This window comes from Cornus florida, unplaced genomic scaffold (assembly GCF_030987335.1).
Source record: "Cornus florida cultivar Cherokee Brave unplaced genomic scaffold, ASM3098733v1 CherokeeBrave_3.0.0_Hap2_Chr08, whole genome shotgun sequence".
NCBI classification, from domain to species: domain Eukaryota; kingdom Viridiplantae; phylum Streptophyta; class Magnoliopsida; order Cornales; family Cornaceae; genus Cornus; species Cornus florida.
The window spans coordinates 19,709,261-19,726,157 of record NW_026775578.1 but is presented as its reverse complement, the minus strand read 5'-3'; the positions used below and the strand labels follow the sequence as shown (position 1 = coordinate 19,726,157).

At 36.9% G+C, this 16,897-nt stretch overlaps 1 protein-coding gene across 1 annotated transcript; it reads right to left on the bottom strand.

Annotated features, from left to right (window-relative positions):
- Window positions 1-4,132: 4,132 nt before the first annotated feature.
- On the bottom strand, window positions 4,133-6,184 carry LOC132270647 (nucleoside diphosphate kinase B-like). Its single transcript, XM_059771827.1, has 4 exons — window positions 6,046-6,184; window positions 5,723-5,771; window positions 5,385-5,616; window positions 4,133-4,381 (listed from the first exon to the last, which is right to left on the bottom strand). Exons 1-4 carry the CDS (start codon window positions 6,094-6,096, stop codon window positions 4,267-4,269), a joined length of 447 nt encoding a protein of 148 aa, XP_059627810.1. The 5' UTR covers window positions 6,097-6,184; the 3' UTR covers window positions 4,133-4,266.
- Window positions 6,185-16,897: the final 10,713 nt, after the last annotated feature.

Genomic DNA, 16,897 nt, shown 5'->3' with positions numbered 1-16,897 from the left:
ATTATTCTTGTTGTCTATGTTGACTATATTTTGGCTCGCTCATTTGCCACATAAATGTCGTACTCTTAGAATCCTTTTAGGGTCTGATTCGGTATTTTCTTGGGATTGAGATTGCCCTCTGGGGATGGTATTGGTCTTTGTCATTGGGATTGATATTGCCCATTCTGGGGATGGTAGTAGTCTTTCTTAGACTGGTATGCTTGGTGATTGGTGATCGCCGGATCTTCCAGTTGTGTCGGCATCATGTGGGTACCCTACCGTGATGGGTAGTCTCGTACCCAAAATAGTTGCTTAGTGGTGGAGAATTGTTTTTTAGATGGTCTTGGAACCACCAATCACCATTGTCCGCATGAGCAAAAAAAAAAAAAAAAAAAAAAAAAAAAACTAAAAATAATAAATGTTATTGCATACTTGTCTAGTAGTGATTGGCCAAGAACCAGGTTGTGATGATTGAACTTTTTCAAAATAAAATAAAATATTGTAACTAGTGAAATTAGTGGGTTGATTGAATTTGTTTATTTATAACGTGAATTTAATTGACTTTTTAAATATTTGAAGATTCTGTTAATTTTGAAGGTAATTAAAATTACACGTCTTTTAGTTATTATTGTAAATTAATATTAATTACAAATTGTGTTTTAAGACTATAGTTAGTATTTTAATATAAAAATAACATTAAAGGTATTTATAACAAAGAGAGTATAGATAAAAAAAATAAACATACACAATGGAATTCTGAACTTAATTAAAAGTGTATTTGTTAAAAGTAGGACTTTACATTTGCTTGTAAATTTATTAAAATTAAAAATAGGCCTAATTAGTAATTTTCATTTTCATAAAAAGTTTTGACCAAAATTAACAAATTCGGATGTGATTTACAAAATTTTGAAAGGTAGGAGTGCAGTGAAAAACCTCAATGGCGGGAATTGTTTTCATTAATGTTATTTGGGCAGTTCGGTGGTGATTCTTCTTTTTATCACCAGGTCTATGGCCCCTTGTTCTGAGGCTTCTCAGTTATGGTTTTGCATCCAAGACATGCACTCTCAAGTTTCTCGCTTATTTTACTTTCTCAACACTTTATGGGAACGCTGCTTCTATATATTTTTAGGTAGCTACCCAAAGGTGGTGTGACGAAAATTGTACAAAGGGTTGTGGAACTAAGATATATTTTGTGGGTGTTAGATGCAAGGAAGGCATTATTGTTTCTCTATTCTGATTAGTAATCATCCCACTCCATATATAGTTGCCTTCCTTACATCTAACCCCCACAAATATATATATATATATATATATATATATATATATATATATATGTCTTAGCACTACAACCCTTTTATTAATTACTCGAATTCCCGTCAGACCACCTTTTTAGATGTTGGGGGTTAGATGTAAGGCATGCATTCTTGTTTCTCTGTTGTGAATAGTAATCATCCCACTTCATATATAGTTGCCTTTCTTATTTGTTATAAAATGAACACGGCCAACAACAATAACTCCTTCATAAACTCCATTTTCCTGCATCATCTTCTATGTATGATTGTGAACCTGTCTTCGCTTTATGAAGAATGTCACTGATATCATCTTTTTTGTGAGACAAAATTTGGAAATGGGGGTCCGATGCTGTTAAACCCGAATTATTTATGGCATTAACATTCATCACAAGTTCACCATTTCCATGCTTGTAAGAACAATTTCACCATCTAAATCAGACATAAATGGTACTCCGTATATAATTATTAGAATTGCATTCAGTATATATATATATATATGAGAAACAAAATGTAAGGGCCAAAACACATTCAAATAAAGAGAATTCACGAAACCTAACAAATATAAGAATCTAAATATTCGTAGATGACCTTTTGATTGTCCTGAAAGCATATTATGGTGCAACTAGGAAGTTGGTGGATGGCTCTTAATAGTTTCAACTCGTCTAGAGATGAACAAAGATAAAGGGTACTATCTTTTTTCTCTCATGTAGTCTCTAACAGTTCCAATGCAAATGTGCTACCCTTGCTATCTCATATATGGGGCTCCCTCTAACTCAATATGGTCTCAACAATAACCCAATTTTCGCGTTGGTGGACAAGTTCAGCAGTAAGCCTACTTCTTGGAATGGCCTCAATCTGTCTCTTGCAGGAAGGATACAACTTTGTTAAATAAAACCAGGAAACTTCATCTTTCGTTGTTTGAACGAGTAAAGGGGGTTTTGGGATCAGAAGGATTTTTTATATCAACAAGGCTGCCATGTGTATTCTAGTATCCAAAGACTCTCTTTGGGTTGCTTGGTTCAAAGCTCGGGAACTGCAGTCCCAAATCCCTCTCATTCTCTTATATGGAGAAATATGCTTGATGTAATGGACTTTATGCTTCAAAATGTTACATTCTCTATTGGCAATGGTGAGTTGTTCACAGATCCTTGGGTGTCAAGGAGAAATAGTGCTAAAAGAATCTGGGCATCGTATTTACACACGCCTTGATTTACCAGGAATTCTAATATCTCTGAGTCGATTGACAATGGCAGTTCTAACCTCCCACCTATTTCTGCTGCCATTGTTAATCAGTTCAGAAATCTCATCTTATCTATATACCCGTTCATCAATTCAGTGATGCACTCAAATGGAAGAATGGTAATTTTAGTTTTAAGGCCGCTCGGGATACTCTGAGAACTCATCACACAACAAAGTCAAGTGGTTCAGGCTATGGGGGTCCTCCTGCAGGCCTAGAGTTTTTGTCACTGCTTGTTTACCACTTCAAAAAAAAAAACAAACTTCATTACTGGGCTGCGATTGATAATATTGATCATTTATTTGTGTGTAGCCCCTTGGCCAAGAGTGTTTGGTGCTTGTTATTTTCTCTTCTTCGTTGGGACTTGCCTCACTGTTGTTGTTTGAAACAGCTGCAACATTGGTTCCTTGCAATGTCATTATGCAGATGAATGAGACCAGAAATATTAAAGTAAACCCCACCCCCCACCACGTAACATTAAAACAAGTCCCACCTTCACGTTCGCGAAAGTTTCCTTCCAAGAAAAATATTTTTGAGACCAAAGGGTTGATTTTCAATATTTTAGTTCTTATTTTTTTTACCGTAATGTTTTAGTTGGAACCAAGGTTTAGACCTATTTACGTGACATCAGCTCTCTAATCTTCATTGATTTCATGGAAAATATTACAGATTCCTATTATGCCTGTCTAAAACTTCAATAAAAAATCTTGAATTTTTTATTATTTTTTTAAAAAAATTATGTTCCAAAAATACCCCAAGTTCCAAGTCCAAAAGCCACGTCACTTTCCTCCTCCACTACCACACCGCCACTGTCACCACCGCCACTGTCACCACCGCCACCTTCTTCCACCACACTTACTAATTCTCTAACCTTAACTTCACGAGCCAAAAAAACTAAAATGTTCCTTCTCTCTAACCTTAACTTCACAAGCCAAAAACTACTTGTTAATTACTGCTTGATACCATGTCAACATTACACCACTAGAATTTAAGTTTTCCTAGCAATCCTTGAGATATGTTGTCATGTGATACCCCTCTCAATGAATGCTCTCTATTGTTTTTTGATAATAGACAGAGCATTCATTGAAAGGAGTACCACATGGCAACGTACCCAAATGATTAAGACTGTGAAGAGGTGATAGTTCACTTGCTCCCGATGTGCATGAGAATGTATGCAAACCTCAAGTATTATCTGTCAGGTCCCATTGGACAATTTAAAAAAGGTAGTTTATGCTTTTATATCCAACAGTTAAGATATATATGCAAACCACAAGTGAACGGTCCTATATATGCATACATGTATAGAGAGAGATAGAGGGGATGTCATCCCCTCCATCAATGCAGATATTAACTAGCTGCTAATTATAACTTAAATGCTCTAAGGCAGTGTTCAGTTGCATAAAGTTAGAGCTTTGGAATTGGTGAAATTGAAAAAAGAAACAATCATATAATTGAATCAAAAAAATTCCAATTCCACCAATTTCAACTCCAAGGTTCCAATTCCATGTAGCCGAACAGTGTGTGAAAAAATTTACTGCCAAATTCAGATGCTCTAAAAATACCAATTAAAATTGAACACATCATGACAGCACATATAACTATAATAAGCACTGCACAACAAAGATTAATCAAGCAACAGAGAAGTTTTACTATTAGAAAACTCATAGCAGCATCCCAATGGTGGCTCAGATTCTAGACTATATATCTGGTATAATTTAAAACAGGGAAGAACTTAGCTCCCACTAAATGATGAAATTTTCACTCGTAAATCCAGGGATGAAGGCTGCTCTGCCAGTTTGCAACGCCATCTGGGAACCACAGTGCAATCTCTTTACAAGCACTCTCAACTGAGTCACTTCCGTGAATAACATTCCTGCATATTTATTTCAAGAAAAAAGAGAAAAAAAAAATTTGTCAACAACACGATGAACCAATCTGGTAAAGCATTGTATGAATCAACCAGCAAACAATAACAAGTATAGCAAGACAAAATGAAATTCGTCGATGTGGTGGTTACTTGTAAGAAGATTTGAGTTGGTTCATTGCAGTAATAGAGCAATTAAAAACTAGAAGAGAGAAGGCAGATACAATTAACAGTCAGTGTGTCAAATGAAACCACAAAAAGTATAACCTATTGCATTACTCAACAGGAGAAATAATAAGCTCATTTGATTTCAGGATAATTTTGAAACGCGCAGTTTTTCCCTAAACGAATACATAATAATTCATCATCTGTTGGCCACACTGTTTCTACACACTTCTATAATCTATAGCAAACACAATCAGAATTGTACAAGGTGCTCAAACCAAATAGAAGATTAACTCAAGCTGAGAAATTCAACCGATGAATTACAACATTTCAGCAAATAAACAACAAAACCAACGTCTCAAGATTGAGGGAAAATAAAGTAGACAAGTTTACAGTAGAAAAAAAAAAAAAAAAAAAAAAAAAAAACCAAAAAAAAACAAAAACAAAGTTGAATAGCTAAAAGTTTTACCAGAATTTGGCAATTCAAAAGAATTCAAATCAAACTTTTATCCAAAATTTGGTAATTCATACAAATTCAAATATAGTTTTTCCATTTTTCGGTGACTAATAGAATCATTGTCAAATAAACAAGATGGATAAATCCAACTCCAATCCAGTATCTAATTTTATTGATGCTATCATAATTATGTGCAACTCCATCTAAATAATCCTCTTTCTCGAACTTTTTCAATAATTTACAAAATATAATTGCTAAAATCAATAACTATTTCACAAAGTGATAGTACAAATCAGAGAATAATGAAACAATGCAACCAAACAATCCCAAACTACACACAACAATGAAGGATCATAGGTAGGTTATAGATTTTCAGTAAAAGCCAGGTACCTTCCAATCTCAACAGCAAAATCACCACGAATAGTGCCGGGAGCAGACTCAGAAGGGTTAGTTGCACCAATTATCTTCCGGCCGGTTGTCACAACTTTTTTGCCTTCCCATACCATAGCAACAACAGGGCCAGAAATGATGTACTCAACCAAGCCATTAAAGAATGGCTTCTTGGACAAGTCCTCATAGTGCTTCTCAGCAAAAGGACGTTCCACACTGATAAGCTTCAACCCTAACACGTACAGAAACACCCAATTGCCGATAATGAAATCATAAATAGAGTATAAAACACATAAAAAATATAGTAAAAAAATATAAAGACTCAAAATTTATTATACCTTTCAAGGTAAAACCTTTTTTCTCAAATCTGCCTATAATCTCACCAACCTAAAAAGGGGGAAATCGAATATCAGAATCATCTCCGTTTGAAGAAATTCCGGAAGAAAATTTACCCAGAAGTTGTACATAATGTATACATGTACGTACAAATCTATACAGATAGATACATACATCACACAAGTTTGAAGAATATAAATACAAACAAAAAGAGTGGCTAATTTATAATTGGTACAAACAAATATTCATATTCAGATTTGTGTGTATTACAGGTATATGTGTCTATATAGATATGAACAATATAGAGAGAAATGGGAAAACTAACCAAGCCTCGCTGGACGCCGTCGGGCTTGATCATGATGAATGTCTGCTCCATTTTCGTCTCTGGTTGGCTCTGGCTTCGGGTTTGCAATTTAAAATGGAGAGAGACACTAGTGAGTGATGAGAGGCGTTTTATGGTACTGATATATAAACCCTAAACATGTCATTCGGGGTGTCTGTTGGACCAGGTCGGTCCAAGATTAAGAAGCCCTGTCCTTTCTTTTGGGCCAAGTTCTTCTGATTTGACAATACCTCGGCCCACATTCTAAGGATTTACTAGTTAAAAGCTACTCCTGAGCCACAAGTAGTTCTTCTTTTATTTTTATTTTTATTTTCTTTTACACTGTGTGAGAGAAAGAAAGAAAGAAAGAACAGAACAGAAAATGTGGGCAGGAAGAAAATTTTGATTTTTAGTCTTTGTTAAAAAATAAAAAAAACAATAAAGAGGGAGAAAATGAGAAAATATAAAAATATTATTTATTATATACCATTAGAATATTAGATGTAATATACGTGAAATAGTGTCTATTATATTATATCCGGTATCGAAATTATCATAATTTATATTCAATTTATTAATTTATTGAATAAATATTTGAATCATGGGTAAAGTGTAAAAAACTCCCTTCAACTATTACCTTTTTACAAATAATTTTAAATTAAAAATTCCCCGGAACTATTGTATTGTAATTAAAGACAAACTTATTGCAAAATACTATTTTACCCTCGAGTAAATTGCACTAACACCCCCTCAGGTTTGAGTTAAAGACAACCATATACAACTTAAACACTTTTTGGACAATGACACCTCTCAGGTTTGGTAAAATGAGCAAAGACACCACAACCATGATAAAAAGTACGTACTTGCACTTTGACTTCCGAATTGACTCTGTGAATCATTAAATTACCTTTATAACCTCATATTAATTGACCAAAATGATGAATGAAAAAACAAATATGATTTTATTGTGACATGTTTTATTTTTATTTTTTCTTTGTTTTTGTGGAAGAAAAATGTGACATGTTGTGTAAGTAATGTTTCAATAAATGCTAAGAAATAAAAAAATTAACTTGTGTGTGATTACTTGAAGGTGATATTTAATATTTGAATATTAAAAATGGTCTTTTAATATTTAATATATTACTACGAAATAATAATAAAAAAATTTATTTAAAATTTGTATTTCTTGCTTTTGAGGTGGAAAGTCAAAGTTTTGTATTAGAATTTTGTTTAAGTATTAGATAATATAACTAATCTATCTATTTCAGTGAGGGCATTAAACATGCCAAAAAAAATATATATATTCATACAATGATTTTATATTTGTAGGTGCAAAATTTCACTCAACCAATAACGATTAAGAGAAATAAAACAACTCACTCAATCAGCAATAAAAATATCTAAGAACAGTATATAGAAAAGCGTAGAATTGCTTGGACGCTTGGGACCCCTTTTATTGGAGATCTTGGCCTCTATTTATACATAAAAAAGTAATAGAATTATGGTAGGACTTGCATTGCTTGTCCTCCAATTCTTTCCATGTATGACTTTCTTTACAATTAGAGTTCTTTCCATTATTTAATTTTCCATGCACAGAACTTGCTTTGTGTAGAACTTTCTATTGCAGAGTCTTCCTTCTATGGTAAATCCTTCAACTTATAGGATTTGTCCAATCTTGAATAACTGGGCTGGCTATACCTTTAACAGGCTGGGCTTGAATAACGGGCCGGATGTTGATATTAGCAAATCGGGTTGATAACCTTTTGATTCGGCCTGGATAAAGGTTAGAGGGCAAATAAGAGTGATCATGGGCTAAGAATACATTCAATTTGGGCTTGCGCATGACGGGCCTTTGAAAGACAGATTTACACCCGTGATGACGTGGAGTAATCTTATTAGAGGGGATTTTTTCCCTCCACACTTTGCCCCCAATTCCTCTTTAATTGGACTACGGCTCCTAATTAAAAGGGAATTGAAGTTGTGCAGTTACCACTTTTGCGCGAGGCGTTTCCAGTTGTGCTTTTGTTCTTACTGCGCTCGTTTCGTCCCCTGCGTTCTTCACATTCTCATATCACCAAGTTAGTTCTTCATCTTCTTCTTTCAATCTTGCATTATGAATATTTTGACTACTCCTGATCATGTAGAAATCGCGGATTCTGAATCCATGCTCTCGTCTTCTTCTAACCTCATTAGGGTTCCTCCTCTTAGGGTTTCTAACTTCCTTAGATCTGCAAATGACTCGGCCAATCAGCCTGGTATTTCTCCATTCCAGGCTGAGACATCCACCTCTGGGTCGGATAGTGTTTTTACTAACGAAGAGAGAAATGCAATTTTATCTGTTCGTCGTATTAATTTTTCCATTGAATCCATAATAGAGGATTTTGAGATTCCCGAGGAGGTAGAAATTGTAGAATACCCCAAGGGCGCCGATTTTTGTGCCGGTGAGGGCGTCGGCGATGACAAGTTGCTCCTCTTTGTTGGGCACCTCAACGCTCTTTGATTCCCTCTTCACCCTTTTTATCATTTAGTTTTTAACAAATTAGGGATGGCACCCCTACAAGTAAACCCTAACTTCTTCCGAATAATCTTGGCATTCCTAGCTCGCCGAAGGCTAGAGAGTCTTGATCTGACTCTTGCTAACTTGCTGATTACTTATGCTATTTCTAAGCACGGTACCGAACCTGGTCGCTTTTACTTTACCTCTTCCTCGCACCAGAGGATATGTATAAACCTCCCTTCCTTTGAAAAAAGTGGATAGAGAGGATGATAACCGTTAGAGGGAAATGGGCTGTATCTCAATCGAGTAAGCTCCCAATCCCACGCAAGTTTGGGAAGCTAGGTATAGATTATACCCCCTCTCTACATAAAAATTGTTCTGGTTGTTCCCCATGTCGAGTCTTACTCTTTCTTTATATTTATGAATTTTTTGGTCTTGTTTCAGTGACATTTCCTTCCTTTACTGCCAAGAAGAGACTTTCCTTTCTTGAAAAGCAAGTTTGGTGCGAGCCCCCTTCTGTTGAAGATTTGCTTACTTCTGCAAACCTTAAGGAAATTGTTCTAGAGCTGTAGCTGCAGACCTCATGGATCTATCTCTACCGACCTTTGACAGCTTCTCAATGACTGAGGAAGAAAAACAGAGGGCTAAAGCCCTAAAGAAGAAAGCTGTTGAAGATCGACCTTTGGTAGTCATCAGATCATATAAGCATGAGACAGAGGTTGACGAGCCTCATTTGAAGAAGACTAAGCCCAATCCACCTTCCCACGGCAAGAGTAAGACTTCCTCCAAGAGCAAAGGGAAAAAGGCTGAAGAAACTGACCCTGAGGAAGAGGTCAGAGCATATGTTTTGTCTGAGATCGGAGCACCTTGGACGCCCTCTTTCTCAAGAGCTGATAAATCGGTGCTTCACTCCGGTGATTCTATGATCACCGACCCATCTGCTGCATTGGCAGTTGCTAGGGGGATGTGGTTTCTCAAAGATGAAGAAATTATTGGCAGAATGGGATTGGAACAGTTGCTTCCATCTGCCCCCGTTCGAGCCATAGAGGTTTGCTCTTCCTTCTTCTTCTGTTCTCTTAACTTTCTTCTCTATTTTACTTACATTGCTATTTTTACTGTCTGATGATGTAGGGCTTGTATCATACTATGGCTTTTTATGCCACTGTTGAGGCTCAGTCTCCTTCCATCAAGAAGTTGGAGAAAGACCTTAGCAATTCTGAGAAGAAAACTTCAAATGCATCTTTGAATGCTGAGATTGCTTCTGAAGCGAGGGTGTCTACAAGAAGCATTTGGCCAAGTCTGCATCTAAAGTGGAGACATTGGAAGCTGAAATTCAGCGTCTTAACGAGGCAACAAAAACTTGTGTCATTGCTGGGAGACAGATGCAAAGCCGTTACTCCACTCTCGTGCGTTTATCAAGTGCAAAAGCCTATCGGTCTGGCTTTAATCAAGGCTCATCCAGAAGTTCCTCCAGCTCCAAGTTCATCAACTCCTTTAGCTGCTCTTGGCCCCTCAATTCCTCCAACTTCAAGTCCAGCTGTGGTGGACGCTTTTGAATCTGCTCCATTTGATCCGAAAAAGAAGTAGAGTCGTGTAATCTTGTTCTTTGTAATGAAACAATACTTTTAGAATGATATAACTCTGTTTTACAGGCTGTGATGCCTTAAGTTTGCCTTGATTGAATATTCCCGAATGCTCTTAATATTGCACACACTTTGCTGAGCGGTAATGTTTTGAGTAAAGTACCCTGTCTGAGGGTTCCATATTTGTTGTAGTTCGAAGCAAATATAGATAAGAGGTGAAGAAGGGATCTCCTTTGACAGTTTACCTGATGTCTGAGGATTATTTTTTCCTCTAGTGACTTAACTGTTAAGGGAACCCTTCTTGCCATGGATTTGTGTGGAGTAAATATGTATATACTCGTTTCTTCTTGTATTTTTCGATGTGGGACAACTCCGTGGCTCATACTAATGGGCTTAGGGTGAGAGTTAGCCAATTCAATTTCCACAGGACATTTGCTCTAGGCACCTTAAAGCCTGAGACGATTGGTTCCTTTGTTTTGAACCCGAAAAGTAATATATTGAGCAGGACATTTAGGGTCTGGGGCGAATTATTCCCCGGCGCTGAGCTAAGGGGAAGTATGCTGAGCCGAACGTTTAGGGTCCGAAGTGAATTATTCCCCGGCACTGAGCCTGAGGGGAAGTTTGCTGAACCGAAAGCTTAGGGTCCGAAGCGAATTATTCCCCGGCGCTGAGCCTGAGGGGAAGTTTGCTGAGCCAGACGCTTAGGGTCCGAAGAAAGTTATTCCCCGGCATTGAGCCTGAAAGGTAAAATGCTGAATTTGGATACTTAGGGTCCGAAACGATTAGTTCCTTGGCGCTGAGGCTAAGAGGTAAAATGCTAAATTTGGACACTTAGGGTCCGAAGCGATTAGTTCCTTGATTTCTGTATTCGCCTTAGAGGAATTTTATTGATGCCCTCGGACTCTTGAGGTCCGAGGCTTGTATTTTCTTTGATACATTCGGACTCTTAGGGTCAGAAGCTTGTGGTTTTTTGGCTTTGCGCCTTAAAGGAATTTATACTGATACTGTCTTAGGTGATAGTATTAACTGAGGATAACTTCCTTAGCTTATGGGCTGCCCTCAGTCTGGATCGGTACACTTCTTCTAACTCTTGGTCGTCCTCTGATCTCCTATGTATTGTATGAATGAATTTTACTTGATTACCCTCCACTTTCCGAGGGTTGACCTCCCGAGGCTTCACGTACTCTTTTGGTGTGAGGTAGTTTGACAACTTACCTCTGGTTATTATGTTTTTCACTTGCTTCCTAAGGGATCTGCAATCATTAGTTGTATGCCCGTAATCCCTAATCCCTATGGTAGGCGCAGTGCTTGCTCATGTCCCTTTGCTCCAAGGGTTGCCTCATTGGTTGATGGGCTGCGAATCTCACCTTGTTTTCTTGGAATAGCCGAGCCAAGGTGGTACGAAGAGGCGTGAACCTTTCATCTATCCTTTTCCTCTTCTCAAGTATCAGAGCGACCGGTGCTGAGGCATGCTGGCTTCTTTAACTTTTTAAACTTGAAACTTTTCCCAAGACTTATTATCCACTGTGATGAGGGTGGCATGTTGTGCTTGGTGGGCTACATTCTCCTCAAGTTGAAAGTAGGTCTGTGCTCTAGCATTGAAAGTCTACATGTTTCTAGGGGAATATTTGAATGTCTCTATAGTGAGATAATATATATTCTTCGGACTCGTAGGTTCGAAGATTTCAAAAGTGAGAGAATATATTTTCTTTTCTTAATAGCTCTTTAGGGCTACCTTATCTTGCCCTCATTACAGAAGGTATTGCCCCCATTAAGGAAAGAAAAATATGTCTCGTTGCTGTTTTCATGAAAGTTTATTTATCGGCACTATTTTGTGCCTTACAAAATTTTACATGAAAATTTAACCTTCGATTTATTTGAGTTCGAGATAATTTTTTATGTAATTTTATTCCTCGGCAGCTCTTTGTGCCGTTAGAGGAATTTGAAATCTTTGGACTCTTGAGGTCCGAAGATGAATTTTCTTCCTCGGTAGTTCGTTGTGGCTGAGAGGAAATTTGAAGTCTTTGGACTTTTGAGGTCCGAAGATGAATTTTCTTCCTCGGCAGTTCGTTGTGCCTTAGAGGAAATTTGAAGTCTTCAGACTCTTGAGGTCCGATGATGAAAATCCACGTCGTGTCTTAGAGGAAATTTGGAGTCTTCGGACTCTTGAGGTCCGAAGATGAATTTTCTTCCTCGGCAGTTCGTTGTGCCTTAGAGGAAATTTGAAGTCTTCGGACTCTTGAGGTCCGAAGATGAATTTTCTTCCTCGGCAGCTCGTTATGCCTCAGAGGAAATTTGAAGTCTTCGGACTCTTGAGGTCCGAAGATGAATTTTCTTCCTTGGCAGCTCGTTGTGCCTTAGAGAAAATTTGGAGTCTTCGGACTTTTGAGGTCCGAAGATGAGTTTTCTTCCTCGGCAGCTCGTTGTGCCTTCAGAGGAATTTGAAGTCTTCGGACTCTTGAGGTCCGAGGATGAATTTTTGGTGGTTAGGCTTGCCCCCGCTTTTTGGCGCTCTGATGCCACATATAGTATAACTGTATAGTTGGACTATTTGTCACTTCACTTGGGGATTGATCTTTATTGCAATGCGAATAAATCAAACCTAAATATTAAGCAACCTACGAACACAGAGCAAATACAAAGTTATTCGTAAGCAAAGTTATCAGAAGCATGCAAAATGATGACACGTAGCATATAGCAATTGATTGATGGAAAGTAAGAATTTTAAGAACTTCTTATGTATCACAATTGAATTTGTAACTAGAAATTCTAATTAGCAACAAGTATTTACTCGTTCTTGTTTATCAAGTACATTGAAGTTACTCAATGTATGAAACACTTTAGGACTTCAAGTAATAGATCAAATAGCACAGCTCGTGCATTCAATAATGCCTTTGGCCTTGGATCTTTATTTAATTATAAATTTCAGAAGTCAATGTAGACGGTCAAAATCTTCTTTTAGTTGAGTATTGATGAAGTAGTGCATCCCTCTAAAGAGTTTGAACCAACAATATCAAGTGTTGTGGTTCTAAGGTTCTGATCAATTATCAACCTTCAGTGAATAACTAATGGATATAATCTAAAAGTCTGATCAAAGTCAATCGTGAGCGAAACAGCTAGTGGATATGATTGAAATTGCAATGCTAAAAATCCTCGATGAGAGAAAGAGGGATGAATTCATAGATCTACTATAACATTGACAGTCACACACACACATATCACATATGTATATATATATGAGGAGAGATGCAAATTAAGTGTGAATAAAAGTGATTACTGATCATAACCGAAGAAGGAGAGACTAAAGAATCTGTTGAGTGTTGATAGAGACAGAAGCTTACGGTGGCCTCTCATTTATATTTTTACACAATAGAGTGTGCTAAATAAACAATTTGGTTCAAACTGAGTTATAAATCTTTATGTATAATGAACGTCAACATGAATAACAAAATATGATTGCATCATGCGTAAATATACATATAATATTGATATATATATATATATATATATATTTAATATGAATTTAATTTTCAATAATTTTTATCACGGAAAGCTGAATCCCAACTGTAAAAAATCAAAGTTGGGAAACTTATCTGATTAGAGAGATTTGCGTCTGATTAGGCCTGGGATGTTTGAAATGCTCGGCCGATAAGTCTGCTGAAGTTTGTGGTGTTGAGCAGCAACCCATCTTTAAAAATTTTCTGAAAGCCTTTATTTCGCCGTTAGCCTTGAAAAATGGAATGCTGGGAAGAATTTCGCCGACCTAAGAGCCCGATTTCTTCGGTTCTTGGAAGACAAAGCTTTGAATGCTCCAAAATGAGTCCCCAATTCGAATCAGCAATATAATTCTTTTTTTTTTTTTTTTTTTTTTTTTTTTTTTTTTTTTTCCGAACTGGGTTACCACAAAACCAGTTCTCAAATGAGGTTACCAAGCGGGTTTAGTTCTTGACTAATCCAAAACTAGAATAGATTTACATTTGCAGCCAAACAGTGACCATTAGGCTATATATATATATATATAAATTGATACAAGTTAGTAATTAACAGAGGAGGCGAGCAAGGAGAAGCCGTGATGGACGGCGGGCTGTTCGGGCTGTGGACGACGGCTTGACGTGGATGAAGTTAGTCGGTAAGCTCGCGGCAGAGATGGACGGCTGGTGAGGTGAAAACCGCCGGCGAAACAGATTTGTGAGCTTGGTAAGGATACAGCCAGCGCTGATAAAGATGGCCGGCAAGCTCGCGGCGGACGGGTGGTTCGGCTGGGATGAACTCCGGTTCGGTCATGAGGAAGCTATTATGACCTATTGCCGGTGCACTGGCGGGTTTGGCCGGTAGTGACAGTCTAGGCCGCTGTGGCGATGGTGGCTTGTGCAACTGTGGGTGACGATTGTTATGAAAAATCGACCGATCTCAAGCTTCGACATGTTCATGCAGTCTGGTACTGTCAGATAATAAAAAAACTAGACCCAGATCATCGGTTTTAACAGTGACTGCAGCACCCTTTAAAATTTTGAGTATTTGCAAATTTAGGAAACTTTTAATGAAGCAAAGAGGACATGAAATCTGATCCACATCATTAAATCCCAAATTATGTAACTAAATATGCTTCAGCTGGTTAAACATAGTTGGAAACCTCCTCAGTACCATACCTGCTGCCAAAACCTTCACAAAAAATGCATCAAAAGTAAGCTTCTGAATTTTAGGCAAATTGCCAAAAATATTGGTCATATCAATGTTTCCCAACCTTAATCGATTTTCTAATTCTTTACACAGTTCTATACGGATCACTGTCAGGTTTGGGATTCCAAGAAATTATGGCCAAAAGCAGCAAGAAATCACCGGAAAAAGTGTTCCGGCTAATTCAAGTTTCTTCAAAAACATGAACTTATATATATATATATATATTGTGAAATTATTTTTCTATTAACCTGATGGCTGAGTTACAGACTTGAGTTCTGAAGATCAACTCAACTTAATAAGCTTGAGTTCAGATTAGTATGAACCAACAAATATATTTTGCAGTAAGAGAACACGTTTATGAGAGCATACTAGTTGTTAGCAAAATTTCCACGGGAGATCGCGGATTGGGCAGCTTGCCCAGTAATTAAGATCTTAACATACTGATCCACCTAAAGCCCTTTGTTCATGTGATGTAATACTCAAATAATAGTAGCCAGCAGCAAAGTATGACTAATTAATCACTTCTAGCTCGCGCTTATATAATAATTATGCATGTTTGGATTTGTTGATCAAGATTATATAGATATAATCAAAATTAACAGGAAATCAAGATCAGAACACTTATCTGATTAATTTATGGCTTTTTGGGCTCGGATGGAGATCTGATTACCAGGGCAAACACACTGGATGCCTTTTGGGTTTTCCATTCATCAGTCTTGCTACGAATTATTGTCCGAAAGCTGAATATTGATGGAAAGAACCTTGTGGGAGGTTCGGATGTTGGACTTTGATCGGCTTGCTACGTGGAGACCTTCGGTCATGAGAGTTGTTGTAGAGAACTTGTGTTCAAATCCTGGACTTGAAGATTTTAATTTCAAGTCATATTGCTGGATTTGGAGATTTTAATTTGAAGTATTGTAACTTTGGTGGGGATATATTTCTATACATTTCCCACAGACGGCGCTAAAGTGTAGGTGTAAAATTTCACTCAATCAATAACGATTAAGAGAAATAAAACAACTCACTCAATCAGCAATAAAAATAACTAAGAACAGTATATAGAAAAGCGTAGAATTGCTTGGACGCTTGGGACCCCTTTTATTGGAGATCTTGACCTCTATTTATACATAAAAAAGTAATAAAATTATGGTAGGACTTGCATTGCTTGTCCTCCAATTCTTTCCATGTATGACTTTCTTTACAATTAGAGTTCTTTCCATTATTTAATTTTCCATGCACAGAACTTGCTTTGTGTAGAACTTCCTATTGCAGAGTCTTCCTTCTATGGTAAATCCTTCAACTTATAGGATTTGTCCAATCTTGAATAACTGGGCTGGCTATACCTTTAACAGGCTGGGCTTGAATAACGGGCCGGATGTTGATATTAGCAAATCGGGTTGATAACCTTTTGATTCGGCCTGGATAAAGGTTGGAGGGCAAATAAAAGTGATCATGGGCTAAGAATACATTCATTTTGGGCTTGAGCATGACGGGCCTTTGAAAGACAGATTTACACCCGTGATGACGTGGAGTAATCTTATTAGAGGGGATTTTTTCCCTCCACAATATTATTTTAAAATTTTAATTTATATTACTAGTTTGGTTTCCCAATTAAAAATTTCTAGCTGCGCCCTTATCTGTATGCATACAGCATTGGCGGCCACAGTGGTGGAGTCTTTTTTTTTTTTTTTTGTCATTTTGGTCAAATAAAAGGACTTATAAAGGTTAAAATTGTACTTTAATTATTTAAATAGGTCAATTCATAAGTCAAATGACAATTACGTACTCTTATCATGGTTGGGCGTGTTGTTGTTCAAGTTTGCAAACTTGGGGGCAATTGGATTACACTCTCCCTAAGTTGTATCTACCTGTCTTTATTGCAAACTTTAGGGGGTGTGAGTGCAAATTACCCTTTACGCTTTAAATAATTTTTATTATCTTTTCTCTTTTATAAATATTAATTATACTCTTTACCTTATTTTTTTCATAAATACTATTTACGTTAATTTTATTATTAGTATCAATTTATCATAAAAATGAAAAAATTAAATACATTTGTAACTACCATTTTCTAAAATGATTAACTTATCATTAA

Coding starts and splice junctions, on each gene's coding strand:
- LOC132270647 (XM_059771827.1), bottom strand. CDS start 6,096: ATGGAGCAGACATTCATCATGATCAAGCCCGACGGCGTCCAGCGAGGC. Junction 5,772..6,045: donor ACGGCGTCCAGCGAGGCTTG/GTTAGTTTTCCC, acceptor CCCCCTTTTTAG/GTTGGTGAGATTATAGGCAG. Junction 4,382..5,384: donor TTTGCTGTTGAGATTGGAAG/GTACCTGGCTTT, acceptor ATAAATATGCAG/GAATGTTATTCACGGAAGTG.